This window comes from Egretta garzetta, unplaced genomic scaffold, assembly GCF_000687185.1.
Source record: "Egretta garzetta isolate BGI_Z169 unplaced genomic scaffold, ASM68718v1 scaffold640, whole genome shotgun sequence".
Lineage (NCBI taxonomy): Eukaryota > Metazoa > Chordata > Aves > Pelecaniformes > Ardeidae > Egretta > Egretta garzetta.
The window spans coordinates 512,396-527,151 of NW_009258264.1; the positions used below are offsets into that span (position 1 = coordinate 512,396).

A 14,756-nucleotide genomic window follows, 5' to 3' on the forward strand; every position below is an offset into this window, starting at 1 on the left:
TCCTGCTGACTCTGTGCGTGTCGTTCACAGGTTGGAGTCCTAATAACCTTCCTCCTGCTCCTGATTTTCTCCTACAGTGTTGTCTTCTTGTTTGTGGGGACGGCATCGCTGGGGCTGTTCCTCAGCAGCACCTTCCCCAGCATGCTCGCCTACACCGAGGACATCCTGCAGTACCGAGGTGAGCTGGGATGCGGGCATGCCCGGCAGGCTTCGAGAGCGGGTGGGTGCTCAAGACTAGAGCTCAGCTACCATCACACCCAACAACCCCTTCCCTCCTTGGGGATGCCCAGGAGGCCTGGAAGAAAGATCTACTTTGGAATATGATGTTTATTCACGCTTGTAGTCAGACAACCAGACTGCACGCATCCTGGCTTTGTTGTACTGAGAACTTCTACAGGCAGGGATCCAGACTGGTTCTTGGGTTCCTGCAGCTTTAGGGCTCTCAGGGACTGACAAGAATATCTGCTCCAGAGGCTTACAGAGAGAGAGAGTTTTGAAAACATCCTCCAGATTCTCAGTGAGCTGAAAATCCTAGAGTTTGGCCAGCTCTTACAGGAGGGCTCTGCCAACCTCTGTCTCTGGGGCAGCAATACCGAAGAATGAAAATCTTTCAAGTAAGGAACAACGTCACCTCTGCCACCAGAGACGAGTGACGGAGCAGGAGATGGTTTTTTTGGCTTAAACCTTTACCTTTCTGCGGTACTGCAGGTTAGAAGAGGCATTCCCAACATTAGATGGGAACACACGCTAAGCATTTGTACATCTTGTATGGAGAGATCCATGACAGTGCAGTTTAAAGATGCTCCAGGCTGATCCTGCCGGCTGTTTCACCGGCCAACACCACTTGCACTGTTTCTTTGCAGGCTGTGCTACAACCGTGTTGGTGACCGGAGCTGGAATTGGGGAGATGGTACTACAGTTACTGGTGGGATCGGTAAGTGTGGGCAAGGCATGCCAAAAATCTGACCAGGACTTTGAAGTGGGGACCTTCATCCTGGTTTTGGACAGCTGCTGGGAAAAAAGCACTGCATTACCCTTGAGCTATCACAGAGCAAAGCTCGTACTGAATGCTGATTAGGGATTTGAGTGCTATGGTGCCATGTCTGCTCCCTCTTTTTCCCCTTCAATTGCAGATTATACATGATCAGGGCAGCTACAGTTTCCTGGTCTGTGGGATGATCTTTGGAGGCTTGGCCTTTACCTTCTACGCCTTCCTCTTGTTTTTCCACAGGATGTACCCCAAGCCCTCATCAGGTAAGAAAGCACCAGCGCTCAGCCCTGCTGTATAATGAGAGGAAGAGCAGCATATGCCTCAATACATAACCAGGGTGCAGCACTTCAGCAAAATGCAAGGAAATGTTTATTTTACCGCTGCTTCCTGTCCCCTCTTCCTGCTTTGACTTGCCCACAAAGCCTTGGCAGCCACAACGCAGGGTTTGCTTTCTTTTCTGTTGGAGAAGCAAGGGAAAAAGTAGGAATGGGCTGCGGATCACAGAGGAGCTGTAAAAGCACGTGGGCTGCTAGCGGTGAAAGCACTACCGTGCTCCTGCAGAGCTATGGGAGTAAGTCAGTCCTCCTAGCACAGACTGCACAAGCTTCCCTACGCTGTTCCCTGGCTGAAATCCAGGGAACAAGCGGGTCTGCCATCCAAAGGCAGCTGCTGAGAAAAGCCTGACCGATAAGGGATTTCTCTTACGTATTGCCTCGGTCTGCTATTTGCTTTTGTAAGCACCTTTTGTAAAAGGAGCGCTGAGTGACAGGCAAAAAAACTTGTCCAGGTTACTGGAAATGGAGGCACCTCTTCCATGAGCAGCGAAGTAAAGCAGCTAGCGTGGTGGGTGATGGAATAGCAATTATCCAGGCTTAGGAGAGCTCGGGCACATTCCCTTAAAGCTCAATAGAATCGGTGCCTTCAGATGAAACACCTAATGAAATATCTCTTTGCAGATATGGATGATGCCTCACCTGACAAACCAGCAGTAATGGATGACACTGGACAGTATCAGCGCTAAAGAAGTGGCCAAGTCCTAGCCAAGCAATAAAACAACACACAATTAAGCATTACTATAAAGGATGATTTCGCATTTAATGACTGAATCATGCAAGTTCTCTGCAATCAAAAGCACATTAGATTGGGTAAGTCAGAATCAAGAGAACATCCTAAACCACTGCCTCAAGCTAAGCACAAGCTGCCCACATCACGTGTACCAAAAAGATGACTGTAACCATCAGACTGACCCCCGTGTCTGAAAGGCTACAGCGTATGGCAGGGATGATGGGAGGACAGTTGCTCCTGCAAATGAACTTTCTCACCGATCGAGGATGGAGGGTGGGAAGGAAGAGGTGCTCTCTGTCCCGTATGTAAGAAAGACTGAATCTCTCCTGGCTTAGTCACTGAACTTAACAGATTTTTCTTTTGGCCTGTAATGTACAGAAGCCCCTACGATTTCCAGCACAATACTGAATTTGAATTCATTTTTGTGCAACACTGACTCGAGTCTACGCCACCTCCAGGTATGCTTCCAAAGGGGAAAAAAGCGCCACAATTGGTAGAACCCACCAAGCGCACAGTGGTAGCAGAACCTATCTCTATTTGCACAGTTGATTCTTGTGTATCACACAGCATCAGACGTGTTCACTAAGACAGTGTCTTACTCAGCATGCTAGGGCCTCTTTGATTATTAAAATCACTAGCTGCTTTTTTTTTTTTTTTTTTTTTTTTTTTTATTTTAGAGTCAAGAATGAGTTGTGATGGTTTGTTTTGCTTTAAGTCACTAGTTTAGCTGCTACAGTCGCAGTGTCTTTTTAGGGTGGTTTTATTTCTTAGCTTCCAGTTGAAGCTTAAACCGAGGTATTTGGGAGCCAGCCTCCAGCTGCTTAATCTGTGCAATACTTATTATACAGGTGCCTTCTGTAAGGTACTCTTATAACCCACGCATGCCCTATTACAAGCTACGAAGAAAGGACGGGCTTTAGAAGAGTGTAAAGCTACATACATCTATTTCTTCAGTGAGTGATTGGACATGTTACTTTTTGCTTTAACTGCTGTATGTGGATGTACATATGTACGTGTGTATATAAAGCAGTGTTTAATTAAAGGTGATTTGATTGCTAGATTCTCAGCATGACTGGACTCAGGTAATTTAAGCTGTTTCTGATAGTCTGGGCCAATCAGCTGCACCTTTGCCAGGTCTGGCTTTCAAACTTAGGCTGAATCTAATAGCTGCTTAAGTTCAACAGGGTTTAGCACTTGTTTTTCCAAGCAGTAGATCTTACCTTCCATAAAATACCTTCACAAGCTCCCAGGGGTGGTTCTGTAGGAAAAAAAAAACTCTCAAGGGAGTAGACTTGTTTAATTGATTTTGTGTACCTACAGCTGAGTGCACGACAGGCCAATGCAGGAAGGAGGTAAATGGAGTTGAATCCTGGGCTTAACTCATCCAGGGCCTTCAGGAGCCCTCCAGCCTCCCAGCCAGGGCCACGCGTGCTGTAGTTCTTCTCTAGCACCACAGGATGCCACTGTTAATCTCCTTGGGATACCCAGAATTAAAAAAGTGGTGTACTGCAAAACCCATTTGCAGCAAAGAAAACCCCGATCTGTCATTAATAGAGCCCCTCCCACCATGACAGCATTCTCTCCATCCCTGCACGGAGGAAATGAGCACAAAACAATACAATGAGGGAGTTTATTTTGAAAGAAGTCTGCTCAGAGTACAGATATATCACACTGGGGGCTGTCATCTTGTTACGTCCTTGCAGATTGGTGACACGTAGCTAAATGCTATTGCATTTCTTTGGTTAAAAGCGTACTTGACAATTCAAATCTCCATGGGGAGACCTGATTGCAGCCTTTCAGTGCTTAAAGGGGGCCCATAGGAAAGGGGGGGACAATCTTTTTAGCAGGGCCAGCTGTGACAGGACAAGGGGGGATGGTTTTAAACTGAAGCAGGGGAGGTTTAGACTGGATCTAATGAAGAAATTCTTTACAGTGAGGGTGGTGAAACCCTGGCAGGGGTTGCCCAGAGCGGGGGGGGGGGCCCCATCCCTGGAAACATTCCAGGCCAGGTTGGACGGGGCTGTGAGCAACCTGATGTGGTTCAAGGTGTCCCTGCTCCTGCAGGGGGGTTGGGCTGGGTGACCTCTAGGGGTCCCTTCCCACCCAAACCATTCTATGATTCTATGATTCGCTATCAGCACCATATAGAGAATGGAGCTACTCAGCAGAGGGACTTTTCACCAGAAGAGAACAGTACCTGATTTGGCAAAAAGGCTGTGCAGCACTACAGGGCTGGCACCAGCAACGCCGTCTGCCTCCGCTCCAGCAAGAGGTGAGAGCGCTGCTGCGAAGGGAGAGGTTGGCCAAGGTCTGGTGAGCTCCCTCCTCTCAATCTCTGCAGCTGTAACTTTCACTTTCCTCTACTGAAAAAAAAAAACCCCAGTCAAAAGATCAGAAACTTTTGTTAAAAATATTTATTTAAAAAAATACAATTGTTTTGCATGTCTGGTTGCACATAACTATTAACATATGATTGACTTGAATAATTTGCTACAATGCTTTTTTAAAGCCAGCTTGCATTATACAAAGCAAATCCCTCTGTCAGTTCTTACATAAAATAGTTTTCTTTAACTATTCCCACCCCATTTTTAAAAAAGATTGCAATACATTGATTTTTTTTTTCTTTTTTTTTTTTGCACAAAAACCGAAGCAATAGAAAAGTCACCTGATTTCTCAGGAAAGACCTTCATTATGTTTGAGTAACAACCGCCAATGCGCCGCTCTTTAAAAGCAGCATTTGTTACTTTGAAGTGTCATTACAGTGCACTTCCTCCAAAGTAAGTTTTGCATCTTAGAACTTTGCCTCCAAATTGTATTCAAACCTGAAATGTGTTCAAATAATAACTGCATATCTGCTATAATAAAGTTGATCAGACTTTTTTTTTTTTTTATCACTATGATATCAACATGCCGAAGGTCTTCCTAACATGTTATCTCGGAAGGTTAAATAAAAGCAAATTTAGTAACACTGAACAATTACTGAAAACTTTGGCTATTTATGTACTTGCATTACATACCAGCATTTTTTTTTTTTTAAACACAATGGCATTAAGATACTCTTATGATAAGGTATTATTTTCAAAAGAAGTTAGACTGAGAAGCTATTCTCTGCCAGGCAAGTTTACCCAACTGTAACAAGAGCACCAGAGCGGTGGGAGATTACAGTTGTCTCGAAAAGACCGTGTCTAGAAAAAGTCTCCAGTGTAGGAAGTTAGACACTCACTACAACGTAACTTGCTTTGTCTCTTGACTTGGTACTATATATAAATATATATATATATATAAAATGCACTTCTGTTCTGGGAAGAATAACTGCAAATGTTATTTCTGCTGCTTTCAATGTCATTTTTACCACTGCTGGTCCTACTAAAATTACAGGCAAGTAAAATGGAATCCATTCCAGAGTCAAGAGTAAGTTAACCACCATGACTGCCTGCCCCAAGCGGGGATGGCATAGCTGCTGTCTTATAAAAAAAACACTGCAGCCATCATCCTGCTGATTTGCAAAGAACCCAGGTTAACCTAGAAATTCAATTGAGGAGTCAACACTAAAGGCATCAGAAAGTCGCTTTCCAAAACAGATGTGCACTTTAAAAATAAGCGGAACCATCCCACCTTACCACAGCTGATGAGGTTGCTTAAGTCCTCCAAAACATAGCTTAAACTTCCCTCCCCTGACTCCATCTGCGCCATAGACAAAAAGCTGCAAGGGCCAGATTCTCAGCCGGTGTAAGTGGGACCGGTTGCGGTGACGCCACCAGATCCGCTCTGCTTTACAAGCTTCTGGCACACGATTCAAATCTGCCATCGGCTCGCTCACAGATTCTCAGAATTCCCAAGACAAAGTCTCATGCTGGTTAAGGAACCCTTTTCAGAGTCGTTTCAGCCCCAGATTAATTCCAGCTGCCCTAATACACATTAGAGGAGACAACCACTCTCCTTCCCATAAATGTTGCTAAAATTTTCCCATTTATTCATCTCTATTATTAAGAATATACTTCTCAGCTATAAAAACAGAGGGGGGGGGAGATAAGCATTAAATGTGCTACTGTACTTATCACAAAACACTGTGACGTACATAAGGCCATCTGGTAACACTGCAACAGAATACAAACAAGATTTTAAAAGGGAGTTTTAGAATACAACTTTTTTTTTTTTTTTTTAAAACTACAATGAATAATCTCAACCCTGTTCACAGAGAATCAACGTTAAAACTAGTACATCATATATATAAAACTCTGTGCAACTGAACAACAGCAGAACAAAAAAGTCAACACAATTCTATAAAGCGGTTTCAAAGCCTGAAGATTTAAGACATGCTAGCCAAAAAAACCCCACAACACATCTCAAGGAGCCTAGAGCAAACCCAGGTATCGGAACCCCCCCCGCCCCCAGCACACAGCACACACTAGGAACCATGCAGAGGCCATCCTCAAAGCCTTCCTGTGGTCAAATTAAAAAAAAATAAAAAATAAAATAATAATAACCCCAAACAAACAAACAGAAAAAAATAAAAAACAGCTTCCAGTTATTGGTACAGCACTGCTGCGTGTACTGCTTGAGGACTGAAACGGGCTCCGAACACGCCGCCTTCCAACCTCTCCTCCCCGCGCTGCTGCCAGCTCCTTCAGCGTTTCCATTAAAAGACCCCTGTTGTCCGACGGTTCATAATTATCCTGTTACACCCCCCTGCCAAAAACCCTACTTTTTGAGATGAAAACCTTCTGAAACGCACGGTATCAACAGAGAAACTTTTTAAGTAAAAATAATAAACAGTCCAAATTTTTGTTCCATGAACATAAAACTATTCAAAGACACATTTAAGACACTTTTTTTTTTTTTTTAGCAGATGTGGCATACAACTATGTCAAAGATGCATTTAGAAATAACCTTTGGCAACTAATTAGTCCATCCTGTGGGATAATTGATTTGAGTACTGGGGTGGGGGGGAAAAAAAAAGCCCCGAAAAACCTCGCCAGCATGTGCAAAACATTTAGAAGTGGCACCTGCGTGGTGCAGCCTTTGCTTTGATTGCACACAGCGAGGCGTTGTTTCTGCAAAGCTGGAAGCCAGGCTCGGTTCGGAACACACCCCCCCCGGGCGGCGAGCTGGCGTACGCTCACGCGGAGAGGGTCGCGCTTAAACGCCGCACCCAAACCCAAAGTTGCCAGCTCTCAAGGTGTGCTCGCCCTCGGCTGCCTGGAATAGCTCCGCAGTTAAAACTCCTCTACTACATTCTTTGGGAGGGGGGAAACAAAAATAATGTCTAGTCAGCTTTGATTTTTTTTTTTTTGTAGAGTAATTTCTATGAAGCAGACATGAAAGGGACATTTCCTGAACGGGAAATACTTTAGCACACACATTCAAGAAGAAACCCTGGGCCCTGCCCAGCTTTCTTACCTTGCAGGTCACTTTTTTTTTTAAATTTATTTTTGCAAAGCATGGTTATGGTCAGCAAAGCTGCATCCTCCAAAAAGAATCAACGCCCCGCAGTGAACATATTCTCCCTTATTTTTGTTTGTTCTTTGTACAAAAGCAAGAATAATATTCCTCAGTTCAAGATCCACTAGACGCCCAAACCCAAAGCTTAACCTTTCCACTTCCGACGGCACCAGGACAGTTGTGATATCGCGACAGAAGGGCTGTTGGTGGTAAACACAGGCAGCAGAAATATGGCAGCACTGCCATCACTGCAGCTTTGTAGCTCCTATATTACATCCTTATGGCTAAAAGCAGGCTATGGAGAAAAGATTTGGTTCTTTTTTTCAAGAATTCTTCTCTGTCCAGAATCAGCTGTTACCGAAGGGCTCCTAACACGGCTCCTACAACCCGCTCAAAGTGGAATGCCATGTCCACAGATGTCGATCCAAGACAAAAGCCTTTTGCAGGAACAGCCCTGAAGGACTGTGTAAAACAACTGTCGCTGCGTTTTAATCTTTTAATCTTCATCTGACAGCCTCTGATTTCAGCAGCTCGACTTTAGCACGTCACATATTAACCACCGCTCAACGTGATGGCAACAGCCAAAGGCTTCCACATTAAGCACATTTGCCAATACTGTTCAGACTAAACAGCAGCCATTGCCAATTACTGTTTAATTAAATTCAAATCAAGCCATAAAAATTCCTGTTTAGGCAAGACATACTATACCTTATTAAAGCATCCTGAATAGCTTCTAAGCAACGTGATTGCAATTCTAATGGATTTTCAACTTATCTGCCGAGCGTAAGATCCCGCGGGGCTCGGGCTGTTTGTTTGCAATAGAATCACAGAATCGTTTAGGTTGGAGAAGACCTTTAAGCCACCAAGCCCAACCGTTCCCCTAACCCTGCCATCCCACCACTAAACCCTGTCCCTAAGCACCTCATCTGCCCGGCTTTTAAACCCCTCCAGGGATGGGGACTCGACCCCTTCCCAAACCATACCATACCAATACCATGCTCCATGATTATTAAGACAACATAAACTATCCAAACCCCGACCTCAGAGGCCAGAAGGTACGCGTATTTCTTACACGGGAGAACTAAGGAACAAAACAGAACAAAATTGTTATGGACACCCAAAACTCAAACATCAAGTTTTAAAATACCTGTCAACTTCGACAATGTTCCTTAACTACTGATGTAGTTTATTTTCATAGCTGACGATACCAAGATAGCCTCTTGATACAACACTGAGATGTATCTTGTAAACAAATACGCATTAAAAATGGAAGAGGTTAAATTGTATAGTAAAACATGAGTACATACAAAAATGCTATAGAACAGTAGCAAAAAGGTAACTAAAAATTATACGAATAAACCATGGGTAGTCCACAGACCGTCAGAACTGGAGGTTCCGACTGCAGCACGAGGAAAATGCTACGGAAGTGGGCGAGAACCCCGCGCCTGCGCTCACCTGAGAAACTGCACCAGCGCGCCAGGCCAGCTCGCTCATCCGATCCCAACCTGCAGTTCTCGCATGAAAGTTGAAGTCATGAGGGAAGCTGACACGAATGCACCTGACTGCATTTTGAAAAGCTGCGTGAAGGAAGATATGCACGTAAGCGGCCTTCACTGTGGTTATAACGAACACTAGAAAAGCCAAGAAGAATCCATTTGCTGGATATCCGAGGTTTGAAAACGTATCAGAGGGAGAAATCATCCCAAACCACTGAACAGCCAAAGCCTATCATGTTATAACGCACGCTCCACTATACCAAAGGTTGCATGGATACTGAAGTCTTAGGATGCTCTAAGTTAAAACAACAAATTCTCAAATTCAAGGAATTTTATCACTTCCTGACCTATTGCAAAATGCAACTTGAATGTGCCAAAGACAGTGCATAGGAATTACATTCAGCCGTCACTGCTGAAGACCGATTTCTGAAACAAGGATCTAGACTTAAGCTGCTGTTAAGAAAAAAAAAAATAAACACTTCCCTCCATCACCCTCCTTAGTAGGATCACGTTCTCTGAAAACAGGTAAGACCAAACAAGTATGGTTCTACAACCGTAGGGTATTATTACCACGTTCTGCTGTCCATGGATTGTTTCTGCTAGCAGCACGTGTTGCTGGTGACATCCTGACAGTTCAGGATCTCAAAAAAAAGCCAGACATGGCACACACAGCAACAGCAGTGCAAGCTTTTTGGCTCTGCGGTGCTATTATACAGCAGCAGCGACACGTAAAAGAGATTTCCAGAAGCAGGACAGATGTTCAGCTTCCATGCTCATCCAGTTTAATTCTACCGCCATCTATGAATTAACCGATGCAAATATTATCGAGCGTTCAACAATACCACGGCTACTTCAGCAACACGAATCGTAATGTAATAAAATGTTTCTGTAATGCTGCATTATTATTTTTTTAAACCAACACGGTACTATACCCATATTACAGACTGCTAACATAATTAAAAGAGAGCCTATATTAAAAAAATACACAAAATTAAAAACAAGTTGCAACGAGCTGCAAACTGCTCCTGAAGTGAGTGAGTAGAAGTACCAGCAATTCACATAACCAAGCTCCAAGAAGTCACAGCGGCACTGTGCTCCCTCAGGAATGTGATCCAAAAAAGCTGGCAGTTACAGACTTGTTAGTAAATGTGTCTTTAGTGAGGCAGCGTATATACAAGATACCTTAAGTGACCTGAAAGTTGTAATGGAGAAAAGGTGAGCAAGCCTCTCCTCTCCCAGCTTCCCTCCCCCTTCCAACTTGCCTTCCCAACTGCCTCCTGAGATTATAATCCTATATGGGACTTTTCTTTTCTTAGGTAGGTGCTTAAGCAGCAAAAGCAATCGTCTTCTCAGTGCTATCCGTCAGGGAGTTGGATATTACCAGACTGAAACCAGCACATGCAGGCTGCGTTTTCACGTCAACTTTCTCTGAAGGTATTCCCGAAGGTGAAGGTGTATCTCATCCACCAGCTACGGCAGTGCAATCCTAGGAAGCTGCTGGGAGAAGAGCATAAAGCTAGGCCAAGCACAACCGACAAGCTCCGTTAGCATTTGGTTCTCTTGCATACCTACGCTGAAAGTGATACAGTTTACAAAAAAAATTAAGTGCATGTGTGCACACACACGACTTTTAAACAAATAAACTTGGCTTTTCTCCATAGGGGACGAGGAAAGGGAAGCAATTAAATTGCAAGTCTTTAGTGCTCATTAATCATTTTTAAATTCTAATCCTAGTCTGCAATGTTGCTCTCAAGTCCACACACTTGGTGGGCATAAAATTGGCCAACCTAAAACAATCATTAAAAGTGCCGCTACTTATATATAGCTATATATATTTTCTAGAGCAGACTCACAAGCCATCATGCAAATCAGAAAATTCCAGATGCCTGCTCTTAGTTATGATCTGCAGCTTTCTTTCTGCATCTAAAAAAAAAAAAAAAAAAAAAAAAAAAGACCAAAAAATTCAATATTGCACATTGTCATTTTAAGAGCCGCTGGCACAGGAATTTTATCCTGCATCTGCTGATGTCTAAAATGCGAAGCAGTATTATGCCTCCGACGTAACCGCACAGGAAGACAGTTCAGCACATGAGCTCACTCCCTGCTATCGCCACCTGAAGACAGGCATACTCCATTCTCCCACGGGGCACGGGACTTTCGGGATGAACAATGCCCAAAACCCAACTCCATTACACCCATCTGTCTCGGGTGTCATGTCAGGAACATACTAAGTGGTTTACATATTTCAATGCTAGAATATAGAAAGAGAACATCACTGCAGTAAATTAAGTCTTGGGTATTGTCTTATGCGGTAAAAGTGAATTCAGAGTCTGCAAAAGTGGCAAAAGGAAAACTCTGGAAAGCTCGAGTTCACCACTTATCCGTAAGATGGGTGCAGTATATACAGCGTACAGTGGCAGCTCCTCTTGCTGCAAAGGTACAATCTTCCTCTGCTCATTAAAACTCTGAAGACAGCCAGTGAGGACGCCAAAGGAAAGAGATGGTCTCCATCTGTTTTCTAGTGGGCATTTTATGGAGATTACATCACCGACTCAACGTACATAGTAGCCAACAGAAGTTGCTGCCTGACATCAGATGCCCCAAGTGGAAGAGCCATCCAGTCTCTGCGGGGCCGCGAGAGGAGAGTCTCTCTTCTTCCATTCCTCAGTTCTCTTAAAAGGCCTCCTGAGGTGTAAAAATCTAACTACAAATTTCATTTCATCACCCTTTCAAACGGCTCTGGAAACTGATCTTGTATTAATCCATACACACATGGCCACCAAGAAAAGCAACGCAAGAGCAAATTTACAGTAAGGTTGATACGCCGTGGTACCCCTCTCAGCTAGCTGTACACACCGAGCCTAACTTATTTTGGGTCTGAGTGCTTCCTCAAATGAAAAAAGCAATAGATCTAAAGCAAAACTCGAGATAAGAGCTGGTAGAAGAGGAGCTTCTCCACTTCAACTGTGGGAGAAGAGCAGTAACGTTAATGCTCAGACGTTAGTGTTCTCACCCACTGTTGGGGTCTGAAACTCTAGGATCAGGCAGCAACCTCGGCAAACGCAGACACACCCTCAAAACCTCACGTAAAATCCACCATCCTGCTAATCTTCTAGCAGTGAGATTACAGGCTTTGTAACAGGTCTCTGGCACAAGAAATGTTTGGACTTCAGCATTCAAACTTTCTGAGAACTGAAAGGAACTAATCCCACCATTCGTCTCCAGACCTTGCCTCCTCACTGAAGGGAGGGCAGGGAAGCATCCAGAAGCCAGCCAGACCACTTCTCCGGGGGCTGGGCTGTCGGTATACAATGCCATTCAAAAATTGTCCGTATCTCAGTAACACAATCATCGAATATTCCTTGAAAATTTCTCCCTGCAAAAAGACAAGATGTTTTTACAGCAGAAAAGACGCGGGCTGTTTTGTTGCTGCAGAAGTTACCAGGCCCCAAGGCAAAGCCGATGCACACACCCCTTTCCCAAGCATTTCCTGGAATGCCAGCTTCAATCATGATTAGATTTCTTCTTGCCAAGCACGGGAAGCAGAAGAATAGAGGGTTTTTCCAAGAGTCACAGAGAAAAGACTTCTCTGATACCATTTACTGCAATCAGTGCAGACTCAGTTACTGCAACACCAGCCGAAAACTCCCTTTAACCAAAGTGAAGTCTTCCAAACCAAGGAGGGAAGAGAAGAGACTGGAGCTGCAGCTTCTATTAAGGCGTTTGCATATACATTCCCAACCTGGGTCTTCAAAAAAGGGAATTTTGCAAAAAAGGCATTTTATTTGGGAATGGCAAAAACTATGATTGTTGATAATCTCTGTGGAATTATAAATTGCTCATTTAAAAAAAACATGGTTAAATATAAGTGTCATGTCTTTCCCTTGCTTGCCAATATGTCCTTTCCACGAGTTCATGTGCTATGTCTTCTGTAGATCGGGAGAAAATGGGCCAGGGGTAGAGGGTCCATCCAGTCCAGACAGAGTAAATGGGCCATGACTGTTCAGCACTGATGGAAACTAAGAGACAAAACAAAAATTATTAGGGAAGAGGCCATTTTAATTTACTGTTCCTCTCATATCTGTGCATGTAGAAGCTCCCCCAGGAAACAAAACCAAAACACAACAACAAAAAAACCCACCCCAGACTTTCAAAGAATCTTCTCGGCTTCCCCCAAGTAATTCACTTTTTAAATGCCGCTGCATCAGAGAGCGCACCAATCCATCTGTTATAACCAGTGCCACCAGGAGGACCCAGTCTGTAACCCCCACGCTGAGCACCGCCCATGTCCTAAACTAACAAGTGACTTTAAACCAGATTGTTGGGAAAACATGGTCGAAATTGTTCCTCAGTTAATTATCAGCTATTTATAGAGAAAAACATCCAATGCATTTCCAGACCTACTTGTTTATTCCCTATCCTCACGGAACATATAAGCTACTTCCTTCATCTCCATGGAGATGACAGATACAAACCCAAAAGACAACTAGTTAAATTTTACCTTTTGCCTAAGCAGACTCAGGCAACAGATGTGGTTGTTCCAATTCCAAAATGGAAGGTGGAGGAAGAGGGTGAGTAATTAAAACTAAAGGATTTTTTTAAAAATACTGAAGCTGAGGCTTTCCAAACAGATCATAAAGAACTGTGCTACATATTGCCACAGAGATCACACACAATCTCCCTTCTTGCTAGTGGTGAGATTTAATTAATGCCTTTCAACAGAAGAGACTATTACACCAACCAATAGAGTAGCAAAATTCAGTTTCCAGGAAAATCTCAACCAGTAAAGTTACAGGGAGGCAAGTTTTGCAGGAAGGAAAGAGCTAAAAAAAAAATATTATCTCTAAACTATGGCACAGACTGCTACTAATTTAAAACATTTCTGAAATACCTACATTTACAATACACTTAACTAAAACTGGATAAACACTAAAATTAAACGCTCTCAAAAGCTAACTCAGGGGATAGAAAACAGAAAGAGAAACAGAAAAGAAAAAAACACTCTTATTTCTACATCAGACGTTGGGGCCAACCGACCCCTGCGGGTCTTCTGAGCAAGGTACTGACAAGCGGGGCTCCAAGGGCGAGGCTGGCTGAACTGGCTGGGACTTACCTGAAAGAGCGTGTTAGCACCTTGCAACCTTGCAGGACTGAGCGGAGCAACTGGGCTTAGCGTGCTCCAGAAGTGAATACTGGAGAGCAAAGGACTTGGGGTCAGCAAGATGGGAGTCTGCAAAACACAAGACGAGAGTCACCCATGTGAAACCCGCCCAGCGCGTGTAAATCCAGCCGCAATAATCTCAGCTCCTACAGCTGCGGAGGGCTGGGTCCAAATTTCCGGAACTCCCATTCCCTCCTTCCGCCTCCTCCCACCTCCTCCTCCTCCCTTCAGAGCCCACAACAGCAGCAGCAGCCATCCGGCTCTCCCTCCCTTTGCTGAGCAATTGGCCCTCTTTTCCCAACAGCTGCCAAATCCTGCTGTCATCCCCAGCAATTGGGCTCCTCCTGCGATTCAATGCACGGCACCTGCAAGTGACTCCGGAAAACTCAGCCCATGAATTTAAAAAGAGCAGACAGTGGGCACACGCATGGGCTGAGCGACACTGACAATGTAAGCCACAACAAAAGATATTTTACATCCAGCTTCTGAATATTCTGGATGTTCCAGGTTCACCGGCCAAACACTTCCAAGGGTGCCAAAAGAGCAGCTGCACTTGATTTTTTTCCCCGTCTTCAGCCATTTCAGTTTTCAATCAGCAGTT

General features: G+C 44.1%; 2 protein-coding genes across 3 annotated transcripts in view; one reads left to right on the forward strand and one right to left on the reverse strand.

Annotated features, from left to right (window-relative positions):
• Window positions 1-2,078, forward strand: part of MFSD4A (major facilitator superfamily domain containing 4A) — a 23,012-nt gene extending 20,934 nt beyond the window's left edge. The window contains exons 8-11 of the mRNA XM_009647993.2: window positions 31-178; window positions 864-934; window positions 1,134-1,254; window positions 1,948-2,078. Of these exons, the coding sequence (XP_009646288.1) occupies window positions 31-178; window positions 864-934; window positions 1,134-1,254; window positions 1,948-2,012 (405 nt within the window). The 3' untranslated portion in view covers window positions 2,013-2,078. The remainder of the gene's footprint in view (window positions 1-30; window positions 179-863; window positions 935-1,133; window positions 1,255-1,947) is intronic.
• Window positions 2,079-8,410: 6,332 nt separating this feature from the next.
• The window catches only part of ELK4 (ETS transcription factor ELK4), an 11,279-nt gene continuing 4,933 nt past the window's right edge, over window positions 8,411-14,756 (reverse strand). For both annotated transcript variants that reach the window (XM_009647746.2, XM_035902533.1), the window contains 2 exons: window positions 14,108-14,224; window positions 8,411-13,013 (listed from right to left, as the gene is read on the reverse strand). In XM_009647746.2, the coding sequence (XP_009646041.1) occupies window positions 12,915-13,013; window positions 14,108-14,224 (216 nt within the window). In that variant the 3' untranslated portion in view covers window positions 8,411-12,914. The remainder of the gene's footprint in view (window positions 13,014-14,107; window positions 14,225-14,756) is intronic.